Source organism: Ictalurus punctatus, chromosome 22 (assembly GCF_001660625.3).
Source record: "Ictalurus punctatus breed USDA103 chromosome 22, Coco_2.0, whole genome shotgun sequence".
Taxonomy (NCBI): domain Eukaryota; kingdom Metazoa; phylum Chordata; class Actinopteri; order Siluriformes; family Ictaluridae; genus Ictalurus; species Ictalurus punctatus.
The window spans coordinates 1,250,001-1,273,664 of NC_030437.2; the positions used below are offsets into that span (position 1 = coordinate 1,250,001).

Consider the following 23,664-nt stretch of genomic DNA (forward strand, 5'->3'; position numbering starts at 1 on the left):
AGGAGAGGAGAGGAGAGAGGTGAGGAGAGAAGAGGAGAAGAGAGAAGAGGAGAGAGGAGAAGAGGAGAGGAGAGAGGAGAGGAGAAGAGGAGAGGAGAGGAGAGAAGAGAGGAGAAGAGGAGAGAGGTGAGGAGAGAGAGAACAGGACCGTCACTCACCGTGCACAGCGGCGCACCGCAGCGAGAGGAAGGAGTGCATCTACGTACCAGTTTATCATCCTTACTGAACACGAATAATAACTTCCTGCTGATTTTAAAGATGGACAGCGCGTTTCTCTTAGCGGCTCCTGCTTCTCCTGCGGCGAAGAACTCATCCACCTCGTTCCTGAGAAAGGAAGAGGACATGTACGTTCAGGAGACCTGCGCACTCGACACGTGCGAGTGTTAACGTCACGGGGAAACTCACCTGATTTCCCTCTGCAGCCGACAGCGGCAGAGAAACCTGCGCACCAGAGCCTGGATCTGCGTGGCCGCTCTCTCGCGCTCCTTCTGCCCCTTCCTCTCCTCCCGCGCCAGCCGCGCTTTATCCAGGAACTGAGACTTGGACGTCTGCGTCGCGCCGAACATCTTTCACGCGCAACACCTGCTCACGGTCAAGGTCACGTTAAACCACGTGGACGCGGAGCGGCTCGATCAGAGACTCGACACCGCGGTGTGGGAGATAAAGTTTACACTAGCGTGCGTTCCGTCACTCACCGTTTCCTCCACGTCGCAGTCTTTAATGTTGTCTCTTCTGTTAAAGATCATAAGAAGGCTATCGCACGTCCACGTCTTTCACACGCGACATCTCCAGCACACAGTCCGCGTCTCACACCTCATACCTGCGCTGAAGGTAACGCTGGGATTCCTGTGTGAGGGTAAAATAAAGCTTTATTTAAACTGACACTGATGATTTCTGTAAAGTGTCGAGCTGTAAAGTTTTAGCTTTAAGAGTGAGTTGTAAAGTTTTAGCTGTAAAGAGTGAGCTGTAAAGTTTTAGCTTTAAGAGTGAGCTGTAAAGAGTGAGCTGTAAAGATTGAGCTGTAAAGTTTTAGCTGTAAAGTGTGAGCTGTAAAGAGTGAGCGGTAAAGTTTTAGCTTTAAGAGTGAGCTGTAAAGTGTGAGTTGTAAAGTGTGATCTGTAAAGTTTTAGTTGTAAAGTGTGAGCTGTAAAGTGTGAGCTGTAAAGTGTGAGTTGTAAAGAGTGTGCTGTAAAGAGTGAGCTGTAAAGAGTGAGCTGTAAAGAGTGAGCTGTAAAGTGTGAGCTGTAAAGTGTGAGTTGTAAAGTGTGAGCTGTAAAGTGTGAGTTGTAAAGTGTGAGCTGTAAAGTGTGAGTTGTAAAGTGTGAGCTGTAAAGAGTGTGCTGTAAAGAGTGAGCTGTAAAGAGTGAGCTGTAAAGTTGTTTAGAGTAAACAGACTCAGCCTCAGTGGAACACTTCAGTAGTCACTGACCTTTACAGCTTTACAGTCTCTCTAAACCCAGATAATAACACCCAGCTCTAGATCAAGAGATCAAACTCCCCCTGACTTGCAGTTTCCTCCGTTAAAGGAGATAAATGAAGAGGAAACTCTATCCCGCGCTGCTCCGCGGCTCCAGCTGATTAAACTGTAAACAAAAACAAGCAGGCTAACCGCCGCTGCTAGCCGGACTAGCCTCACTGCTACACTGCATTCCCCCTCACTGCGGATAAAGTTCATGCTGTCACTCATCACACACACACTAACTCCACACTCGAACCCGAGCTCAGCCGGACCGCGGCGGATTAAAGGCCGTCTCGAGCTCTGCGCCGAGTTTTATTCCATATAAACAACACAGAGTCTTACCAAAACTGCTGCTAGCGAGCGCTACAGCCCTCCACCCGTATTCCGACAAATCCCGCCTCCTCAACAGGACGCGAGCGGCGATTGGACAGTACAACCGCTAACCTGTAAGATTGATCGGCAAACGCCAACTAATAACCAATCCGCTTGAGGAGGCGGGAGGCCACTAGCCAATCATAGAGCGAAGGCAGGTACGTGTCTCAAAACGGTTAGGGGAAGAAAAAAAAACACAACTAAGACTTGCAGCAGTGGTAATCCGTTCACTGGTGCAACTGACATATACTTCCGGGTGGAAACCGAACATTTTAAAGTAGGGCTGTCCAAACATTTTTCAATGGGGCCGTAATACCACATCAAACTATTACCAAAATATTACTGATGCAAAATACTAATATGAAAAAAACAAATAAACACAGAGACTCGTATTTACAGCGAAATCGAACGGTGTATTTGTTTCCAGCTGTTTTGTATTCGCTCCTTTTCACTGTTAACTTTGTGCTTGTTATCTGTAGTGAGGGCTAAATTCCATCCAGTAAATTCAGTTACATGTGTGTAATCAGAGAAATAAAAAGGCTCTTAAATTTTAGCTAACAGTGTTAAACATAACCTGCTGCCACTGTTTTATCCCGCGGGACACCGATCTCACTCTGACAGAGAAGCAGCGATAGCGTTAGCATCCGTCCGAGCCGCAGCTAAACTCGCTACATAAAGGCTCACTCTGACCCAAACCCGTTTCACTGTAATGAAATAATCATCGTTTTTATTCACTAACTATAACTAACCATATAAACGGGTTGGTTTGGCAACATTTTAAATAAAACTGCAGGGAAAAACACATTAAAAATTCACCGGTCGCGAATACAGAAGTGTAACACTTATTAACCAATCAGAGCGCAGAACGTGATGGATGTCGGAATACGGGTGGGAGCCTCGCAAATGTGCTCAAGTCAACATTCAAAATCTGTGGAGTTACTAATGTTAATATCTGTAACTCCTTCAGTGATGCATCTCGCAGGAATATATCAACGTTCTGTGCCTGACAATAAGATTAACATAAATATTAAAGTAAAACTCACATTTAAATTTTATGTTAGCGATACGTATAGTATGAGGGTCGTAGCGAGTACTTACTACACTTACTGGAAAAAATAAAAACACCTCCAAGAGTAATATTTAACTGGTGTGACACACAAAATCTTCCGGTTAGAAACTGTTCTGTTTTGGAAAAAATCCCCAAGACGTGTGTAAAAGCTGAATTTTCAGAATTCTTGAATGTTTAAGTTATGTAATATATAATTGTAGAATAAACTTGAACATTGTATACGAAATATAACATATATCGCTCATTTATTTGTTGATTTTAATAGCTTATAAATGTTAGGGTGCGTGTGTCAGTTAATACAACAGCGAGTGAAATATATTTTGTCTCTTTGTTCAAGTTTTTGGAGTGAAATTAAAATTAGCACAGTACTGTGCAATAATTTATTAATTAAAAAAAAAAGAATTAGAGTATTGAAAATGATTTAGCTAGTCAAAAATGAATAAAAACTAGTAAATCATTCACTTGTGCAGCTCACAAAAACATGCTAAGAATTCACTGGTCGCGAATGCGGAAGTGTAACGCTAATCAGCCAATCAGAGCGCAGAATGTCGGAATACGGGTGGGAGAAAATGGTGAGCAGGAAGCCTTCATCGGTGCATCTAAGACAATATTCCGGGTAGAAACGTATTGGTTTATTTAAACGTCTGAAATCTTTGGATGTTTCAAGATAACTGTTTATTAAACCGCGTTGGATCCTCGTTGTGTTAAAGGCAATATTTAATCAAAATTCCAGGTTTTTAGTTAAAATATCAGCGCAAACTCTGTGGAGTTACTAACGGTTAAATTGTTATATGGTTTCATTAGTAAATCTTTCGCTGGTGTAACACAAAAAATGGTTTGTTTTGAATATGACGGCGTTTTGTGCCTCACAGTAAGTTTAACGTAAATATTTAATTAAACCCCACGTTTATATTTTATGTTAGTGACAACTGTTGAGGGGTCTTAGCAATTACTTGCTACTTTTATTGGAAACAATTAGAAAATAAATAAATAAATAAATAAAAACTTCCATTAGGTGATATTTAACTGGTGCGTCTCACAAAATCTTCCGGTTGGAAACTGTTCTGTTTTGAATAAGTTCCTAAAACATGTGTGTATAAAAGCTGAATATTCAGAATTCTTGACCATTATTTAAACTTATATAATAAATAATTGCAGAATAAAAATAAAATGGACACTGTATATGAAATATAAAATATATTGCTAATTTCTTGGTTGATTTGATCTTAATAGCTTATAAATGTTAGGTTGCATAGGTGGGTAAATACAGCAGAGAGTGAAGTATATTTTGTCTCTTTGTTAAAGTTCTTGGAGTGAAATTAAAATCAGAACAGTACATTTCCTCTAGAATCATTTATTTATTTAAAAAAAAAAACTATTCAATTAATTAGTTAAAAACAAACTAACATAAAAACTAGTAATCCTTCACCGGTGCAGCTTACAACATGCTCCGGATAGAAACAAACGTTCCTTGACATACATGCACAAACAAAAGTTATTGTTAATCATAAAATATATAACGTTTTATTACATCTAGAAGTTAATTGGCCATAGATGTATACTTTGCTCTTAATAGTTTATAATAATAATAAAAAAAGGCATATACCATATTTAGAACAGATAAGTCCTCAGGAAAACATTATATAATCATAATAATAATAATAATAATAAACCATGGTAGTTAATTATATACTTTCTTACACTGAGAACTTGGTGCTCTGGCATCATTTTGAATAAAACTGCAGCCTCGATACACTAAAAAAAATGTCACTGGTCGCGAATACGGAAGTGTAAAGCTAATCAGCCAATCAGAGCTCAGAACGCGCCATATGGCGGAATATGGGTGGGAGAAAATGATGCGAAGGAAGTCTACATTGGTGCAGCTCTCAAAGTATTTCGTGTAGAAACATGGCGGTGTATTTAAAACGCCTGAAGTGTCCACATCTTTCAAGATAATTGTTTGTAAAACGACATTAGACCCGCGCGAAAAGAGTCTAAGTTTAATCAAATCCCACGTTTTAGACAAATATCAAAGCATAAATATTATCAAAAATGTATATTTTATTGGTAACAAATTCTGTCATCTTACATAAATATGTAATTACATCCCACATTGTAATTTAAATTCGCCTAGAGAATAAGGAGAGATCTTAATATTTATTAACTGCTTTTGTTAAAATAAATAAATAAAAATACACAATAACTTACCTTAACCACTTCTAGCTGGTGCGTCTCACAAAATCGTCCGGTTTGAAACAGTTTTAAACAGGCTTTTCGAAGGCATACGTGTGTAAAAGTTTAACATTCGGAACTGATCATAAAAATTTACTCGTGTAATGTATAGTTGCATAACACAATATGTACAAATTATACTAAATGTAAAAATATATTTATGGCTAATGTATATGTATTGTAATCGATTTTAATAGCTTAATGATAACTAGCATTTGTGGGGTAATACAACACGCAGTAAAACACAAGCTGTTTCTCTAGTGCGTGAGATCAAAACTAAATCCACGTTAGAATTTTATTTAAACACAATACATTAAACAGTATAAAGGAAAAAAAATTCTTTATTGAATTATGGAAAACTTGCTACGACCACTAAACCTTCACGAGTGCAGCTAACACATTGTTCCGGGTAGAAACAAGCGGCAGATGTAGGTATAAAAGCAATTGGTTTGGAACTCATAAGTCACAGTCTCTCACATATATAAATGTACAATATAAAGTACATAACATTTTTTTTTACATGTAGATGTACACATTTAATTTAATAGTTTATTAAATATTAGGTACCATATTTGGATCAGATCAACAGTCAGTCAAAAAAATACTTTTCTTTATTTAATTATCTTTATTTAAGTATCTTTATCGTTTGAGTCAGCCACGTAATTAAGATTAACTTTTAATTTAATAACGAAACAAAAAATAAAGTTATTATTTACCTTTCCCTTTACCGAGAGTGTCATTTGTGCAGGAAAGATTCACGGCTATTAGAAATCCTTAATTGGTGCATCTCACAAATTCTTCCGTGTAGAAACAGGTCTGATTTTGTTAAACATTCTAATAGTTTACTGTTAGAATCCGTTTTAGGGCTACACACACACACACACACACACACACACACACACACACTTCTCTGAGCATGATTGTGGGACGCTAAATGAAGGAATATAACATATAAAAATAAATGTAGACAAGAGATAAAGAATATATAGTTTCCATTTGGTCATAAAAAGAAACCGCAATTAAACAAATTAAATGTAAGAATTTCGCTGTTTTCTTCTTCACATATGAGAGTTTATTATTTGTTTTGAAAGGAAACCAATATCCTGATGACGTCACTGGGTGAAAAACGTCACCGCTGAAGAATGCGGCTTTGTGCGCATGTTCAGGCTTTAACCGGAAGTAGTTAATCCCAGGCAGGTTCCAGGGCCCGAAAGCGTTGGGAAGGATTTCTATGGTAAAGCACCGTGTTTTTCCTCTTTATTTGACAGTATTGACACTGACCGTGTTGTAGTTTAATCACGATAACATTTTTAATCTTTGTGTAGTTAGTTTGAGCGGTGTAACTCTTCCTCCAGGCGGTTTGGAGCAGCTGCGTTTGATATTTCACTGGCGCTTTAACGAACAGCGCCGCCGCCAGTTTTCTGCTGTTTGTAAATTGTTTCTCGCAGTAAATACGTTTAAAGTTCTTCTACAGCTAACGATGAATTATATACACCATTATTATTCATTTTTGTTTGGCGTTTATTATTTTTCCTCCACCTGTATTTCAACAAGTCCCGCCTGCTAGGTGAGGATTGGCTAATAGTTAAAACGTGACACGGAACTGTCCAATCAGCGGACAGGTCAGGTCTCCGACGCACGCCAGGAGGTGCGGCTTGTCGGAATGCGGGTGGTTAAAACACTAACGCGGTAAAGCGCTAAGAAGGGGTTGGTAATGATGCAGGTGGGTTTAACAGCTCTGTAACCAGAAGAGACTGAAATGTTCGATAAGTTAAACGTTATATATACTTTATATATTGTAATGTGTGTTATTGATAAATATACTTGAGCATCTTTTTTTGTTAAACATGTAATACAATGAGATGAACATGGCACTGCTGTTAAAGGTCATATTAAACACACTTCCTGCCTCTCCCCTGTTATCACATCCGGGCAGATTACAGCTCGGTTTCCCCTGTAGTCATCACTGTGTGTGTGTCTGTGAGAAACAGGAAGAGATGTCAGGAGAGAGTGCTGTGAGCTCGGCTGTGCCGGCCGCGACGACCCGGACCACCTCGTTCAAGGGGTCGAGTCCGAGCTCCAAGTACGTGAAGCTGAACGTGGGCGGAGCTCTTTACTACACCACCATGCAGACCCTCACCAAGCAGGACACCATGCTGAAGGCCATGTTCAGCGGCCGCATGGAGGTGCTCACCGACAGCGAAGGTACTCCTGTTTACTCCCGCGCTCGCGTATTCTCACACACACACACACACACACACACACACACACACAGCAGTTCCATGATGAAACCATCCGTTAAACGCTTCGAGAGGAGGTGACGCTCTCGTACGCTCTGTGTCTCCCTGTAGGCTGGATCCTGATCGACCGATGCGGGAAACACTTCGGCACCGTGCTGAATTACCTGCGTGACGGCGTGGTGCCTCTGCCCGAGAGCAGGAGAGAGACAGAGGAGCTGCTGGCCGAAGCCAAGTACTACCTGGTGCAGGGGTTAGTGGACGAGTGTCAGGCCGCGCTGCAGGTAACACTAACTCACACCTTTACACAACAGACTGTTGAAGTTATAAGTTTGTCACTAGAACACTTTGTACGTCTTAATCTTTATTTATAAAAATCCTTCTAGAACAAAGATGCCTACGAGCCCTTCTGCAAAGTTCCGTTAGTGACCTCCCCTAAAGAAGAGCAGAAGCTCATCGCCACGTCAAATAAGGTACAGCGAGACTCCCGTTCTTCCTTTTCAACGGCGTAGAAAACGATAACGAAGTTTGATCTGTTTGTTCGCAGCCTACCGTTAAACTCCTGTACAACAGAAGCAACAATAAGTACTCCTACACCAGGTGAGTGTGAGCGTGACGTTTACGTGAACATTTACCTCGGAGTAACGGGTCAGGGTTCAGGTGTGTAAACCCCGATGTTATTAACCGCCATCTCACTGTCCCCAGTAACTCGGACGACAACATGCTGAAGAACATCGAGCTGTTCGATAAGCTCTCGCTGCGCTTTAACGGCCGCGTGCTCTTCATTAAAGACGTGATCGGAGACGAGATCTGCTGCTGGTCGTTTTACGGCCAGGGCAGGAAGATCGCCGAGGTGTGCTGCACCTCCATCGTCTACGCCACGGAGAAGAAGCAGACCAAGGTAAGGAGCAGGAAGGGAAACTCGCCCTGTGTTTAACCCCGTCAGAGCTTTATTACTGATTAAAATGGAGTCTAGGCGCCGTGTTGTAAGTTGATGTTTTTGGGTATTTCCTACTGAATTATAATCTGTATCGGTGGCCCCGCTGTACCACAGGTGGAGTTCCCCGAGGCACGGATCTACGAGGAGACGCTGAACATCCTGCTGTACGAGTGTCAGGACGGCCGCGGGCCCGACAACGCTCTTCTGGAGGCGACAGGGGGCGCTGCGGGACGCTCGCACCATCTGGACGAGGACGAGGAGCGCGAACGAGTCGACCGTGTGCGCAGGATCCACGTCAAGCGACCCGACGACCGCACGCATCACCACCAGTGACCTCTAATCCTCGTTTCTCTGACCTACAACCCCTGTGCCTTAATCATCCTGTCCCAACCCCCCGCCCGTGCTTTCTTTCTCTTCCCTCCCGTCGTATTGTTTGTCTGAACGAATGTAGCTGATTCTGAACCGACGCGGAAAGGCGTGTATTTGAATAGTGATGGAGTTGACTCTTATCGATGGCGTGAGCAGCAGTCAGGAGTCTTAAACTCAGCACTTTGACGTTCGGCCCTACACGTCACTGCAGTCGGGCAGCGTTCGCTTTTATCTGGTCGTGTATTGTGTGTGTCGCGTATTAACTGCTCCTACGATTCCTGTACTTCCGAGCATCGTGACCAGCGTCTCTGTGGCGACGGATTTGTTGATTTTCGTTGCTATTGATGCACTGAGAATAGAGATGCTGTAGCTCTTTATCCACCAGAGGGCAGCATTGTGCTCATTTCGCCCCTTTAGAAAGCAGGCTGTGGTCACGCTGAGCAATAACTCCCCCTATAAATCATGACAGCGATGTGTACTAGATGTGGTGGATTACACGGCGTCACTTCACCGTGTGCTGTTTAATGAATGAATGAATTAACGGCAGGCAGGTAACGGCGCGTCTCTCTGTGGGTCTCCGAGTTCTTGTGTTGAGCGAGTGAAACCCAGACGAACTGCAGCATGTGGACGGTGACTGTATTATTCGGATACTGATGGAGCGTTGCCACCCCCCTTCCCCGCCCCCATACATTACGGGGTCCTTCTCTGTGGTTTAACACACAGTTCACAGATCCAGGATCAGCTTCACATGAGTATAGTTTGTATCGAAAGTGTAGAACTGGTCCTGGATCAGCAGTAACGTGACTGGTCCAGAAGTGGCACGCTCGGTATTATTTTCGCTACAGTATGAAAGCTGATCCTAGATCAGTCAAGTCAGTCAAATAGAATTTCAGTTAAACTATGTCTCTTGTTTAGTGTGTGTGTGTAGTCACATTGTGTCTGTGGCTAGTTTTATTAAAGGAACATTATGTAATCTGTATACTGTAGAGATGTTTGTACAGAAGCGCACACGATTTAAGAAATGTTTTACATACAATTATATTTATACACTCCTTATCACAAATAAATATTTCTACAGATTTTCCAAGACCAGAATCTTTTTATTGCGCTCGTCTTTTTATTTATTTAAGTATAAAACCTTGTGGTGAATATGGCTCCGTGTTACAGGTTCAGGAAATCGGTTATGATTACAGGTTATGAGTTGATTTTTAAATGAGGACTGAAGAGCAGGAACCACTGGGGAGGAAAACCCTGTTTGTGTGTAAGCCAGCTACGTTCAAACTTAATAATAAAGAGGAAAACGCTGAATTAAAGTCCGTTTAAAAACCTGAACGATAGTTTTGTCCTTGCAGAGCTGAGCTAGATGTTTATATCAGACAGAAGAGGCTGGTCTTCTTCACGACTCACATCAGCGGGACCTCACCCTCGGTGTGACCTGAAGTAAACAAGGTTAATGCTTTTACACTCACATAACCAACACTTTACAAACATCCGCGTTAATAAACCAGAAATAATGTTAAAGTTTGAAAATGAAGTTTGACAAAAGGCAGTATTATTTAATTCAGGTCTAAATTATTAGTAATTCAACCACATTAATATTGAGTATAGTGTTTGTCCAAGTAAGGATTAAAGTGAAATAAAATTGAACAGCGATGTGGTATAAACGTTAAATCACTAGAACTCAGGTCTAAGTGTAAACACTGAGACCCCTGCTGAACTTCTCATTCTTTTCCACAAACATTAATTCATGTCGATTATTAGCCACCGAGTGTATGTACTATCGGAAAATGGTCGAGCTTTCTCACCACCATCAGATGGCCGTTTTTGTCCTTGTACACCGTGGCTTCCTGTCCAGTGCTGAAGTCCACGAAGTTCTCCTTACCTCCGCTGATCTCAAACTTAATACTTAAACAGGACCACATGTCAGACCGTTAGCCGGATACATGACAGCGCAGATCACAGGAAGTTTAGTTTGTATAACAGGGTTAAGGACAGATGTAATGATTCATATTCAACTCATTGTTTTAATGAATTATTTCTGAAACATTGAAGATAAAGACATGGGTCATTAGTGAAAGTTCTCACCTTGCCTGGAGCACGTTGATGGCGTTCTGCTTGTTCGCCAGCACGCTCAGTTTGGTCACGACTTCGTAGAGGTGATCACACTGAAGTATGAGATCTCCCTAATGCAGGACAGGGCGGTCTTAAATATTAATCTCCAACTGTAGCTTTAGAAAAATTCACACTGACATCATAAACAGTCTTTGCTGGATATTATGCCTAAAGTTTAGCAGTAAATCAGACAAACGGAGCGAACGGACTTGGACCTGATGTGATGTTTAGGAGACGTTACAGAGGTTTGATCTGAAGTCACGCTACAGTGATCTGATTAAAGATTAAAGTGTTCGCAGCAAACAGGAAGTTTAAATGTGCTGTCGTTTCTTTTCTTACAGTCAAGCTCATTCTTTAGCTGGTGATGCTGTGAATAATGTCTAGACGCTCAATCCGATCTCGGTACCTTTTGTTTGGGGCCATCGCTCACCACGTGGAGGATCATGAAAGTGTCTCCCAGGTTACTGACAGAAACACCTGCAGAACACAACGACATCACAACGCGGTCACACCAACAGAACACGCTAAAAACAACGGAATGTGAACACTAGAATTCATGTGACGGCCACCATGATTCAATTTCTATAACCTGGTCCATGGAGAAGCATTAATTAGCATTTACACATGATGTATTACTTTCATCTGTGTCCATCATGTAATGCAAACCCCCAGAAGTGTGTTCAGTACAGAATGTGATCGTTCATAGCTCACCTTTGAGTGAGACGTACTCGACTCTCTGTTTGATCTTGGCCTCTTCTGCGACGTGAAGTGCGACCTGGGTGAGAATGAACTGCCTGGGTCTCGGCTTGAACCCGTTCCGGTCGTACTTCACCACAGGAACGCTGTACTGCGGTGCATACGAGATAAGCTGATGGTTTCTCTTTGCTCTGTTTGGACTTCTAACACGCCTAGTTTCAGTTCCACAGCCAGCGTGATTTATTAACACTCGGTCCTACAACGTACCTTGATGCGTTCCTGCGTCATCGTCTGCAGGACGCGCTCGTTAATGTCCTGCTCACCTACAGGGAGGTTAAAGAGACGACAGCGTCAAACTCGCAGGATTTACACATGCTTTTGCGATTCTGATGACGCTAATGGTGGTGATGATGATGATGTAATGTACTGACTGATCCTGGTGTCCACAAAAGGCACAGCGACACTCTGAGGGTAGCTTTCCTTCTTCCCTTTAAAGATGGCACTGGTGACCGCCTTCAGCTGCAGCTAGCGGGAGAAATATCATCATTACATTATTAACATTATAAACAGACACCTCGTGATGTCATCAGTATCACAGCAAAGCATTTATTTATGCGTCATGTTGCTACACTGTAATACAGTTTGACAGCCTGCATGAAGATTGTCTGAAACATATGATATAAAGTTATTGTCGTTGCTATAACCTGAGCTTTCCTCTGCGGCGTGATCCCTCGCACGTACTTCCTCACTAACCAGCGCGTGTGCAGCCTCCGCAGCATCTCCGACGCCTGCAACCACCAGAACAAGAGACAGGACCAAAACTGCAGACCATGTCGTTAATAAGAATGGATATATGAAGGTTATTAATGGAGTATTAAGACGTGTGAGTACACTACAGCGTGACGTGTCGGTACCTCTCTCATTACAGGTGGAGGTGTGAGCCACGTGGTTTTGTCCAAAACGGTTTCCGGTAGATTATTTTTCAGCCTTTTGAGGTAGCTCTGTCTGACGAACGCCAGGTACTCGGAGTTATCTGTGGGTTTTGCCTCGCCACGCGTCAGGTAAGCCTTAATAAATCTACAACAACAAAATCACGTCAAACTCCAAAACTCAGGTTTTTTCTAATCGAATATGAATCCAGCCGACCCGAGTTAGATTACAGTGAACTCTCCAGAAGCAGGTTTTATCAGATAATGCCTGGCCACAGTAAAGGATTTATACGTCATGTATGTAGGCTAATTAAATTGTACACCCTTCACACACACAAGGTAAACTGGGAAGATAAGAATTTAAGTTCAGCCTCAGTATCAGCCCGATTATTCGAGTTGCTCACTTACAACAGAACTTCACTTCCCTGTGTGTCCATTTCATCACATCCCCGTGTGCCACTTACTTCTTGATGATTTTGACGGCCCAGGCTCGTCTCTCTCGCTCTTTCCGAGCCTGAACTCCTCTCCAGCACGTTTCAATTTTAGTAGCTGGAGGTAAGAACATTTATGTCTCATTACGACGTGTCCAGTAAGATGTGCTGAAGAATTGGCGTCTAGCGTTCGTTTTTAGGAATCGTCTGAAAGGAAAGGACGTACCCGCTTCTTTCTGTTTCTTGAACTCTTCTCTAGTCCGGTAACCCTTGTACTTGGCTTGTATCTTTGCAACTACAACACAGAACACATCCGGATATTCATTATGAGACATCTCACGTCCTCGAGCAAGCTAACGTAACTCGTACTCTAACATACTCGTACTCTACCGGACTCGTACTCTTCTGGACTCGTACACTAACATACTCGTACTCTACCGGACTCGTACTCTTCTGGACTCGTACACTAACATACTCGTACTCTACCGGACTCGTACACTTCTGGACTCGTACTCTAACACACTCGTACTCTACCGGACTCGTACTCTAACATACTCGTACTCTACCACACTCGTACTCTAACATACTCGTACTCTAACATACTCATACTCTACCGGACTCGTACTCTAACATACTCGTACTCTAACATACTCGTACTCTAACATACTCGTACTCTAACATACTCGTACTCTAACATACTCGTACTCTAACATACTCATACTCTACCGGACTCGTACTCTAACATACTCGTACTCTAACATACTCGTACTCTAACATACTCGTACTCTAACATACTCGTACTCTAACACACTCGTACTCTAACATACTCGTACTCTACCACACTCGTACTCTAACATACTCGTACTCTAACATACTCGTACTCTACCACACTCGTACTCTAACATACTCGTACTCTAACATACTCGTACTCTACCGGACTCGTACTCTAACATACTCGTACTCTAACATACTCGTACTCTAACATACTCATACTCTTCTGGACTCGTACTCTAACATACTCGTACTCTACCGGACTCGTACTCTAACATACTCGTACTCTTCTGGACTCGTACTCTAACATACTCGTACTCTACCGGACTCGTACTCTAACATACTCGTACTCTTCTGGACTCGTACTCTAACATACTCGTACTCTACCGGACTCGTACTCTAACATACTCGTACTCTAACATACTCGTACTCTACCGGACTCGTACTCTTCTGGACTCGTACTCTAACATACTCGTACTCTACCGGACTCGTACTCTAACATACTCGTACTCTTCTGGACTCGTACTCTAACATACTCGTACTCTTCTGGACTCGTACACTAACATACTCGTACTCTACCGGACACGTACTCTACCGGACTCATACTCTACTGACCCAGCTCATGTTTGCAGATCTCATAGGCGTCCTCAGTGGCGAATAGTGTCCTGGCGTAGCGGATGAAGATTTTGGTCCTGCAGACAGGAAATGTCAAAATGTACTGTCGTGACTGTGATGTGTCTAATGCTCTGTCTGTGTGTGTGTGTGTGTGTGTGTGTGTGCGATACCTGCCCATCTTGTACTCATCAGGTTGGTAGCCCAGGTGCTGCACCAGTCTCTCCACTCCCTCAGCAGGAACTCCCCTCCAGTGTGGCCAGGTATCAGGGCACAGAGGTTTATACCTGCAGCATCACCACAAACACACCGAGCGTCTCGACATCATTACACGCTGAAAAATATTCTCATCTGAAACACTATCATTTGACGGCCTAACTATTGTAGATTTATGAAAATAAACACAATATTATAATTATACCTCTTGAGAAATTCCTCGTATCTCCTTCGATATGCAAATCCGGCCCGTCTGACTCTCAGGTGTTCCATCAGACCCAAATACTTCACCTGGTGCCTCACCAGTACATCATCAAACCTTCCTAGACGGACAGACAGTGTGCGAGATGTAAACACGAATTCACACGTGTGTGTGTGTGTGTGTGTGTGTGTGGTCTTACCTGACTGCTTGTCGTCGTTGGATTTTAGGCAGCGAACGTACCAGGCTTCTTTCGCCATCAGGATCTCAGTCAGTCCCTGCAGACTGTTCTTAAACTGAGTCGCCACCTGCATTCACGTTCACATTCAGATTGAGATTGAGATTGATTTAGTTTACCATGATCCAGTTTCATTTGTTTTGAAATAATTGCTATTGCTTCAGTCCAACAGCTGTGGCGCTATTGAGAGGCAGTAATATCAGAGAAACTCTCCTATTACAGCATCATCATGTAACAATAATGGAATATGATGATAAAACCAGCTGGTGAAGAAGCTCATGCTCTGAAGATCCAAGTCCATCACTCTGGTAATGGGTTTAAAACTGCTTTCTGATTGGCTGTCTCATATTCATCACACCTGTCAGTGTCTCACCGTCTCGGGTCTTCTCCTGCTGTCCACCTCGTCAGACGAGAAACACTGCTGCATTATAGAGTTCTTCGACTGCCGCATCACCTGTCCCACACACACACACGTCAGCTCCTCTAGAATATACGCTTTGTAGTGGGCGGAGCCACTTTGAATTCTCTCCGTACTCACCTCCTTGATGTGCCTGTACAGTAGGTCATTGTTCTTGTCTATGAAGCCTGTCGAAAACGTGAGAGGAGACAAACAGCTTAGAGCAAAGAGGTCAAGGCCGCAGTAGAGAGAACGTGGGTTAAAAATAAAAGAGTACATTTTGTTTATGATGCATGATGAATGCAGTGCGCTGAAATATTAATAATCGCTCTCTAGTTCTTCAGAAGTGGAGTTTAATGTGACGTGTCTTACCCACGACGCAGTACGTCACCTCTCCGGCGTAATGAAGCAGACGGAAGTCGCCTCTCTCCAGAGTCCTGCGGGTTTTCTTATCAGCCAGCTTCTGTCTGTTATTCCATCAGAAGATTACTGAGATCAGCGTTCATGACCCAGATCTTAATCTGATTATGTTATTAATGTTAGATTACAACTGGGAGTAAACTCTGCGGGACAACACTGATGACCTCGTCTCACTGTTCGAGACGGTCCTCACACTTCGGGCTGTTGTGGGAAGTGGAAAAACTGGGTAAATATAGACCTGGCTAGATGGCGTGTGTAATTATCTACCAGCTGATTAGCTAATGTTCGTTAGACGGCTACTTTGCTAATCTCACTGTTACTAGCTGTTAACATTACGGTTAAGGGATATGTTTCTTTCCAAAGTTTGAGAAATCATGAACACAATGCTGAAGTGTGAATCACTCTCACAGTTCGTTATAAAAGAAATAGAAAGTGCTTCGGGATGAGAAAGTAAATCTCCAGCCAGCAATAAAGGGCGTGTTTTTTATTTTTTGCCTCACGTGATGAAGTGAGGATGGTTGCCCATTTTCTTCTCCATCTTTTCCAGAAAGGTCAGGTCTGTCGCATCGCCTGGCATCAAGCACTCCTCGTCCTAAACAAGAATACAGCGAGGATGATGAGATTACACCACGGCTCTACACACACACACACACACACCCTCTAGTCCAGTGTGCAGTGATGGCACGTTACTGAAGAACCAGAACTATTACAGTTTCCGTACCAGAACTGAGATGATCCCTCTGTGCTTCTCCTCCACCATGTCACAGATGATTTTATTATTGAAGAACTGTACCGGTTCCCACTGAGACACACACACACACACACAAAATAAACAAACCCTACATGTATTATCAGTAATATAACATGACGTTAACATCTGTCCAATTTTGGATGACACACTAGTCCGATCATTCTGATTCATCCCATATGAGATAGTTGTATTAGAAGGTATGACGGAGTGTACTCTATTTGTGTTGATTAATCAGAATGGACTTAATAACTGTTACCTCGATGCCCTCGGCCTCGTACTCCTCCTGCTCAGCCTTCAGCGTGAGCTGGATAAACAGCTGCTGGAGCTTCTCGTTGCAATAGTTAATGCAAAACTGCTCAAAACTGAAACACACACACACCATTGCAAAGCAATACACTCTGTATGACACACGTACAGGGATCACATCCTTCATTATGGATAAAGCGCGGTGTTTAATTAGCGTGCTAAGCGTTAATAATGAACAGGGGAATATATTCAGCAGTGTAATAACTCTGAATGGAGGCTGCAGTCATGATATTTTTCTATAACAGATCAGGATACATAAACGTACCTGTTCACGTAGAAGACCTCAAATCCATAGATGTCCAGCAGTCCGATAACCGTTTTTCTGCTCGAGTCCTGAAAACGTCATGATCAGAACCAGTTATTGGGTTGAGTTCATTCAGAAGTACTGTTTATTATCTTTTTTTTTTTTTTTAATTCCCTGACCTGATTCTCGAGTGACTCGTTGATGCGGTTGACCAGCCAGGTGAAGGTGCGTCCATAAATGGCTTTGGCCAGGGCGTCTCTGGCGTAGATGGCATGGTCGACGGTGAAGGGACACAGAACCTGGACATTACAGAACAATAGAGCGGAACAATATTACAGCATTCTGAATTTAATCCTTGCACTGATTTACTGATGAAGTCAAGGAGATGTGAGAGTTTGGGGCGTTACCTCATCTGCTCTAGCTTCGATCTTCCTGTAGGTCAGAGCCTCGGTCAGAACCTGCACATGGACCCCAGTCAGCTGCACAGAAAGCAGCAACCTTTAATCATCATGTTTCTTTCTAAATATCCAGTCGTACAGTGTGTGATTCAGAGTGTGTGTGTGTGTGTGTGTGTGTGTGTGAGTGATAGTATCCTACCTTCGATACCCAGCGCAGTTCAGCGTTGGAGTTGAGGACAGCGTTGCCTTTGGTGTCTCTGTCGAACGGGACGTTCCCCAGGTGCAGAACACTTGCGATGATTCCAAACAGATGCTATAGATACACAGATGTTAAGTGCACAACACACACACACAGTCCTACGCCCTGAAACGCTGTCTCACACTGTACTTCTGTGATGTTCTCACCTCAATGTCGCTGAGACCAAAGTGCATGACCAGGAGGGCGTTTTTCACTGATTTCCAGTCGTTCCTGTCGTTGATGGAGCTCACTTTGGCACACTCCCCCTGCAGGAGTCCGGAAATAATGCAAACATCAACACATTTCCTTCTAAATCTCTACTATAGTTTACAGAAAGTACCGATGGACACGGAGCCCCGAAAGCCGTTTCCATGCCCTATTAGTGTGTGTGCACGTGGAGCAAATCTGTTCTACCTGTAGCAGGTAGTTGTAGCGCTGCGTGTCCCTCTCCAGGCCCAGTTGTCTCAGCAGGTCGTCGTCTCCTCCCTCCAGCAGCTGGTAGAAGATGTGGAAATTTCTCTCGCCGTGGTTCTGGTGGACCACTCGCGATTTCTCCAGCAGATAGCTGAGGATGTGACCTCCAACTGCATCGCCCTACAACAACAAAGGACAGAGCTCCAACCTTACAAACACAGGAAATAAAGTGCATTCAGAATCAAAGTGAATCCATTACTACTCATCTTCATTCACTGTTATCAGATGTTTTATCTTAGTGCACCAGTGATCTCTAATAGAGCACCAAAATGCAAAATAATGTAATAAAATACAGTAAAATAGTAAAATATCTCAGACAGCGAGAGATATTTGTGAAACCTGTTCTCACCTGGCAGTCGAACTGAATGTCCATGTACTTTCCGAAGCGACTGGAGTTGTCGTTCTTCAGAGTTTTGGCATTTCCAAAAGCCTGACGTGAAAACGAAGCTACTTTATGAAATGATAAAAGACCTACACTTTGATCTTCTCTAATAAGAATTCATCTTATTTAATCAGAAAGAACTTATAACTATAATCACTTTTCATATTTTATCATCACATTATACAAATCACACTATATATATATATTTAAAGTAAAAAGCAGTAGATTGGACCTCCAGGATAGGATTGGACATGAGCATCTGGTCCCGGACGGAGTTCAGCAGAGAGCTACTGGGGCAGCTAACAGCGTAATACTGCAGGATCTTCTTAGTGGCCTCGGTTTTTCCCGCCCCGCTCTCTCCAGAGATCAGAATGAAGTGGTTATTAGCCTCCGCTAGCATGGTCTGGTAGGCGTTATCCGCCAGGGCGTAGCTGCATTGAGGGAGAAATAAATGCATAAGGAGGTGGAGATTGTGGCTGCATGGTGGCTTCTGCTGAGGTCTTAAGAACACCTGAGACTAATTGGCACATTACAGTACCAGCTGTAGAGTAGATGGGTTGGGTCTTTATGGATAATGAGACACGAGACATGTGAGACAGATAGAAACATGGTGCAGACAGACTTACATGTGGGGTGGAAGCTCATAAAAGTTGACCACCATATACAGGTCCATGTGCCTCTTGCTGTAGAAGTCCAACTCTTTGTACGGGTTGACTGAGATCAGAAGGGTTCCAATATAAGTCTTCAAAAAGACAAATAAAATGAGGTGATAATCCCATACATCATGCCATAACTATAGATTTTTAAGACAGGCCGTGATACCGCAGTGATCTACTGCAACCTACTTTCCCCAGCTCGTGGTCAGTAGTGACAGTCAGGGAGCGAGGTGAAAGGAAAAGTCTGCTCTCTGAGTGCACTCGGTTTTCAGGTCAACCCAAACTCACGTATATCAGGTCCTCGGAGAAGCGCTTCTTCAGGTTGTCCAGAACGGCTGTCTCGCTGTTGTGGGCGTCCAGCAGCACCAGGTCCTGGACACCGACTCGGTCTCTGGCAGTCAGCGCCCGCTCCAGGTCCAACTGACGTGGCTTACCTTTTCCTTTCTGCAAATCAGAGAAAAGATCAAGACTGATTCATGATTTGGATGTAATCAGTTCAGACCAGGATTCTTCCAATCCTATAAACAGCACTGCATAGATAATATTGCACATATCCGAGAAGCCAATAAAAAAAAAACCTAAACTATATGACACATGGATTATAATTGGAGCTCACTTGACTACACCAAAGATGCACATGATCGGGGTGCCAGGTGTGTTGTAAAGCAGCTTAGAGGAAACATGTCATTCATATTAGCTGAACCAGCAGAATGTGTTCTGTGGTACCTGCGGTCAATCATACATCTCAGACCAAGAGGACGGATTCTTAGAAATGCAAAACGGAGTTGTGGTAATCCAACCGCATAACCTCCCACTGTTTAACTAAGGGATGTTAGAAAGGCTTTCTGTTGTATATGTGGTCTAATGAGAGATCCAATTACGATGACCTTGCCTCTCAGGTCTGTACGACCGACAGCATAATTTACTCCGAATCTCATATGAACAAGCTCTCGGTTGCTGGACAGATGACGCCGACTGCTCGTGTCGCATCACCTCCAGTTCGGTGGTCTTTAAATACATTAAAATCCTCTTTAAAATACATTTTAAAGCGCTGTACAACACTAGAGCTCCGACTGGCTCTTCAGCACAAATGTTCAAATCTATAACTTGGATATAATCTATAATGCTCAGATCTGGAATATGACAATAGGGACAGCTTTGATTGGATCTGAGTTTAAAGCAAGTCCACAAGAGGGAATGTATATATATATATATATTTTTAAATGCATGGATATATTTGATTTTGTTTGCTTATTGAAGTAGAAAAATAAAACATTCAAAAACTAGATTTTCCTCTCAGTTTAATATTTCTTTCTCCGGGATGTGAATTCATTCACATGAATAATATTTTTGAGCTCGACTGTAGATCTAGCAGCGTGTAGGAAGGGAAACCCTTACAATATATTGGAAGATACATTTTCTTTTATATCTCCGAGTCCTTTCTTCTGTTCGTTTTCATGTCTTCTTTTTCCCTCTCAATGCTGAGAACCCCAAGTTATTTGACTTTCAAATTATAATAGGGGGGAAAAAAGAGAGAAACATTAAATCTAATCTGACGAATCAAAGCCCTCCTGAAATCCTGCTCCTGCTCCAAATTCACACACCGAATCCTCATTAGCTCTCTTCTGAAAGAGGCCAGTTTTTTTTTTTTAGTTTTTTTTTTGTCCTGTAAATTCCCCTGGAAAAAAAAGGGAGGGAGGAAAAAAAAAAAGGATGGACAATGAAAAAGCTTTTAAAATGCAGTCTACATTCCATTACATATATTCCCTCTGCATATCCTTTCAAAATTTATTCATTAGAAAACATTTAACGTCAGAGTGAATTTCACACTGGCCAGTCTGTGGACAAAGGAGGAGATTTGGCCTATTTGGGCTACGGGAGGAAGATGGAGGGACGGAGAAAGAGGAGAGGGCAAGGGTGTGAGGGAGGGAGGGAGTGAAGAAGGGAGGGTTCCCTGTGTTTGTCTGATCAGAGACTCTGAAATGAGGCCTTCTTGAGACTAAATAGTGCTGTAACGGTCCGTGTCCAATTAGAGCGCCCTGCGACCGAACAATGGGGACTTGTTATGAGCAGCACAGTAATATGGACTACAGAAGCCCAAAGTTCAGGGACAATGTGTGTTCCTGACTTGAACACTCGAGTTTGACTTGGTTGCGACCTGTAGCAACACTACACCAAGCCTATAATCGCTAAGTGTGATTTCCTCCCACCTGTCGGCCAATAGTTTCACACACACACACACACACACACACGAACACATCATCTTTGTCACCCCATCTATATCATGGCCTCAGAACCGACCCCAACACACCACCACCCCCCGCTCACCCCTCGGTCTAAGCCAAAGAGGCAGGTGAACAATATCATTGAAGGTCCCCCATTTGAGATGTCAAAACTAATCTCAGTCTTGCGGTTATTGTGAAGAGGGTGGAACTCCCACACCCCCACACTTCCCAAACTCCACTTTCTCTCTGATTCGCCATCACTGTTACATGGGAACAGGCTGAACTTGGTGCTGAACAGGAGAACAATGGAACAAGGGACAGAAGGGATGCTAATACTTAAGAATGTGACACATCGAGTATGATCGAGCACATGGACTAGTAGAGGAAAAGCCAGTTCCGAGTCCAGAGGATGAGACCAAGCCAATGCTTTACTCTTGAGACTCTGAATGGTCTTTCAGGAGAACTTGCAATGCTCATGCAATGTTCAATGCAGCTACTGCTCCAAAGCGTTCCTGGATGTTCAACATTTTCACAAAAAGGTTCATCAACTCAATCACTGCACTGTCAGACCAGGTAGTGTGGCACATTTCTTGCGTGGTGAAGTGTCTTAATTAAGAGATGGTTCTTCGGTTTAGTGTAGCGTGTCCGTCACAGCTGAGTGGAGATGACCTCATCTGAGGGACAGAAAGAGTCAGAGTGGGAAGAGAGAGAGAGAAAAAGATAGGGATACTCATCTTCTAAAGTAGGCTAGGCCAAAGAGGAAGAAACACTATCCACGAGAGGATCTCCTGAAGTGACCTGTGGGATCCTGTTACATTCTTATTGAAGAAAGTGGGCATTAAACCTTCAGGGATGCGTCTGATGGAATCATGATCAGAATATGTGACAGGCTTAGGTGACCAAGCTGTGATGTGAAAGGTGCGCTCATGCTGTAAAAGCAGACAATGTTAGAAGAGATAGACATGTGTAATTAATGTGAAAGACAAGGACTATGCAAATTGTGCAAGTTTCAAATAGCATCTGAGGTTTCATGTGATTAGAGAAGTTTCTGGTGTGTGTAGCTGTGCACGTAAGGCCAGGTATTACTCTCAGATGGATGTAACTTTAGTACACACATTATAACGATGACACAAAATCTCCACTTTTTGGTAAAAAGAACAATTTGGATAAAAAGACACACACACACACAGAACACACAGAACACACTAACATCCTTCCAGTTATACCTGCATCTCAGCTGCTGTATAGACCAGTGGCTACGTGTTCCTAATCTTCCCTAAAACTCCCCTGGAGTCGCCACATTTAGATACAGGCTAGTCTGTGTGCAGTCTACATTCTAGTGAGGGCCACGGAAGAAGAGCAAAATTCCATTCAGGACTTCAGATCATCAGAATCCACCCATCAGTGTTCTGTAGAACCTTAGAAACTCCAAAATAGCCCGCGATCACCCTGATCCATAGAGCATGAAACCGGTAGATCTCAAGAGCATCAGAATGTTCACACTTCTTATAATCCACAGAAACCTCCAAACGTATGTGTTCCAGTAGCCTGTAGAACCACAGAATTTGAAAGTCCAATATGCCCAGGTCCAGTATTTCGGAGCACTTCAGGTTGCCCAGTTTCAGCAGCTCCGGTACATTTTTGTCCAATTTCAAGTGTTCTATAGAACTTCCAATATCCTCGCTACCGCATTTTCTGGAAATCCAGTCTTCCTCTCCTCATGTTAGCATCATCAGGCCGTCCAGAGCTGGTGTGAACATGTGAACACCTGTCTCAGCACTCAGTTGCTCGAGCTACAGAGCCGGCATGCTAAATCATTCATGGCTTGCTCGGACTCAGGGTTGCAGGCAAGCAGATCTTATTCAGTGTTTAACTGGGTGTCTCCTAATCTACTGGGTGCAACAAAGATACAGAAACACAATCCATCCAAACTCGTTCACTAGTCCTCCACTCCCTCCTAGCAGCTTCTCGTCCATGGGCGCTGCGCTACAATGCAGGTCCGGTTACTTACAGATCTTTGATTAGCGAAATGCAATGACACCCAATCACTCACTTATTCAGTGGATTTCAGAAGAACGGTTAACAAGAGTGTCACCATGACGAACACCATTCCTCCACACCACTGACCTCTCAGTAATAATAGGCCGAAAGAGTCCATGGTTTACTGTATTAGATTAGATCATTAACTTCTGAGTTGATCCAGCTGTGTTGGAGCAGCACTGAGGCCTTTCGGGATTTGGGTGTTGAGAACCCTGGAAAAAACCGATGTCCCTATTGTTCACCACAGATGG

The 23,664-nt window shown here is 43.1% G+C and overlaps 3 protein-coding genes across 6 annotated transcripts in view; 1 reads left to right on the top strand and 2 right to left on the bottom strand.

Moving 5' to 3' along the window:
• ube3b (ubiquitin protein ligase E3B) overlaps positions 1-5,904 on the bottom strand; it is a 22,724-nt gene extending 16,820 nt beyond the window's left edge. For 2 of the 4 annotated variants that reach the window (XR_008393217.1, XM_053674380.1), the window contains exons 1-4: positions 1,802-1,904; positions 696-846; positions 406-582; positions 207-324 (exon numbers count right to left, since the gene is read on the bottom strand). Coding sequence is in view for 3 of the 4 variants with exons in the window: in XM_053674380.1 (XP_053530355.1) it covers positions 207-324; positions 406-566 (279 nt within the window). In the remaining variant the exon portion in view is untranslated. Of the gene's footprint in view, positions 1-206; positions 325-405; positions 583-695; positions 847-1,429; positions 1,778-1,801; positions 1,905-5,848 lie in introns of those variants that run through there. The other 2 variants (XM_053674382.1, XM_053674381.1) reach the window with 2 other exon arrangements.
• A 333-nt stretch (positions 5,905-6,237) lies between these two features.
• Positions 6,238-9,765, top strand: kctd10 (potassium channel tetramerization domain containing 10). The gene is made up of 7 exons (XM_017451380.3): positions 6,238-6,366; positions 7,124-7,337; positions 7,484-7,653; positions 7,756-7,842; positions 7,917-7,969; positions 8,075-8,270; positions 8,424-9,765. The coding sequence occupies exons 1-7, from the start codon at positions 6,364-6,366 to the stop codon at positions 8,640-8,642; spliced, it is 942 nt and encodes a 313-aa protein (XP_017306869.1). The 5' UTR covers positions 6,238-6,363; the 3' UTR covers positions 8,643-9,765.
• A 23-nt stretch (positions 9,766-9,788) lies between these two features.
• On the bottom strand, positions 9,789-23,349 carry myo1ha (myosin IHa). The gene is made up of 32 exons (XM_053674660.1): positions 23,285-23,349; positions 21,477-21,663; positions 19,437-19,592; positions 19,119-19,234; positions 18,725-18,923; positions 18,460-18,540; positions 18,051-18,230; positions 17,804-17,902; positions 17,598-17,711; positions 17,408-17,479; positions 17,180-17,299; positions 17,022-17,089; positions 16,707-16,812; positions 16,421-16,501; positions 16,200-16,291; positions 15,652-15,746; positions 15,421-15,467; positions 15,256-15,336; positions 14,651-14,952; positions 14,403-14,516; positions 14,233-14,309; positions 13,073-13,141; positions 12,880-12,964; positions 12,401-12,563; positions 12,191-12,274; positions 11,918-12,011; positions 11,754-11,809; positions 11,502-11,637; positions 11,197-11,267; positions 10,764-10,861; positions 10,484-10,583; positions 9,789-10,113 (listed from the first exon to the last, which is right to left on the bottom strand). Exons 1-32 carry the CDS (start codon positions 23,347-23,349, stop codon positions 10,087-10,089), a joined length of 3,435 nt encoding a protein of 1,144 aa, XP_053530635.1. The 3' UTR covers positions 9,789-10,086.
• Between the last annotated feature and the right edge of the window lie 315 nt (positions 23,350-23,664).

Excerpts from the sequence above, each read along its gene's own strand:
- kctd10 (XM_017451380.3), top strand. Across the intron at positions 7,970-8,074 it reads AATAAGTACTCCTACACCAG|TAACTCGGACGACAACATGC; the intron begins GTGAGTGTGAGC and ends CACTGTCCCCAG. Across the intron at positions 8,271-8,423 it reads CGGAGAAGAAGCAGACCAAG|GTGGAGTTCCCCGAGGCACG; the intron begins GTAAGGAGCAGG and ends GCTGTACCACAG.
- myo1ha (XM_053674660.1), bottom strand. The coding sequence starts at position 23,349 with ATGGACGAGAAGCTGCTAGGAGGGAGTGGAGGACTAGTGAACGAGTTT. Across the intron at positions 19,235-19,436 it reads TCTCCGAGGACCTGATATAC|ACTTATATTGGAACCCTTCT; the intron begins GTGAGTTTGGGT and ends GTCTTTTTGAAG. Across the intron at positions 16,813-17,021 it reads GAGGTCTTCTACGTGAACAG|TTTTGAGCAGTTTTGCATTA; the intron begins GTACGTTTATGT and ends TGTGTGTTTCAG.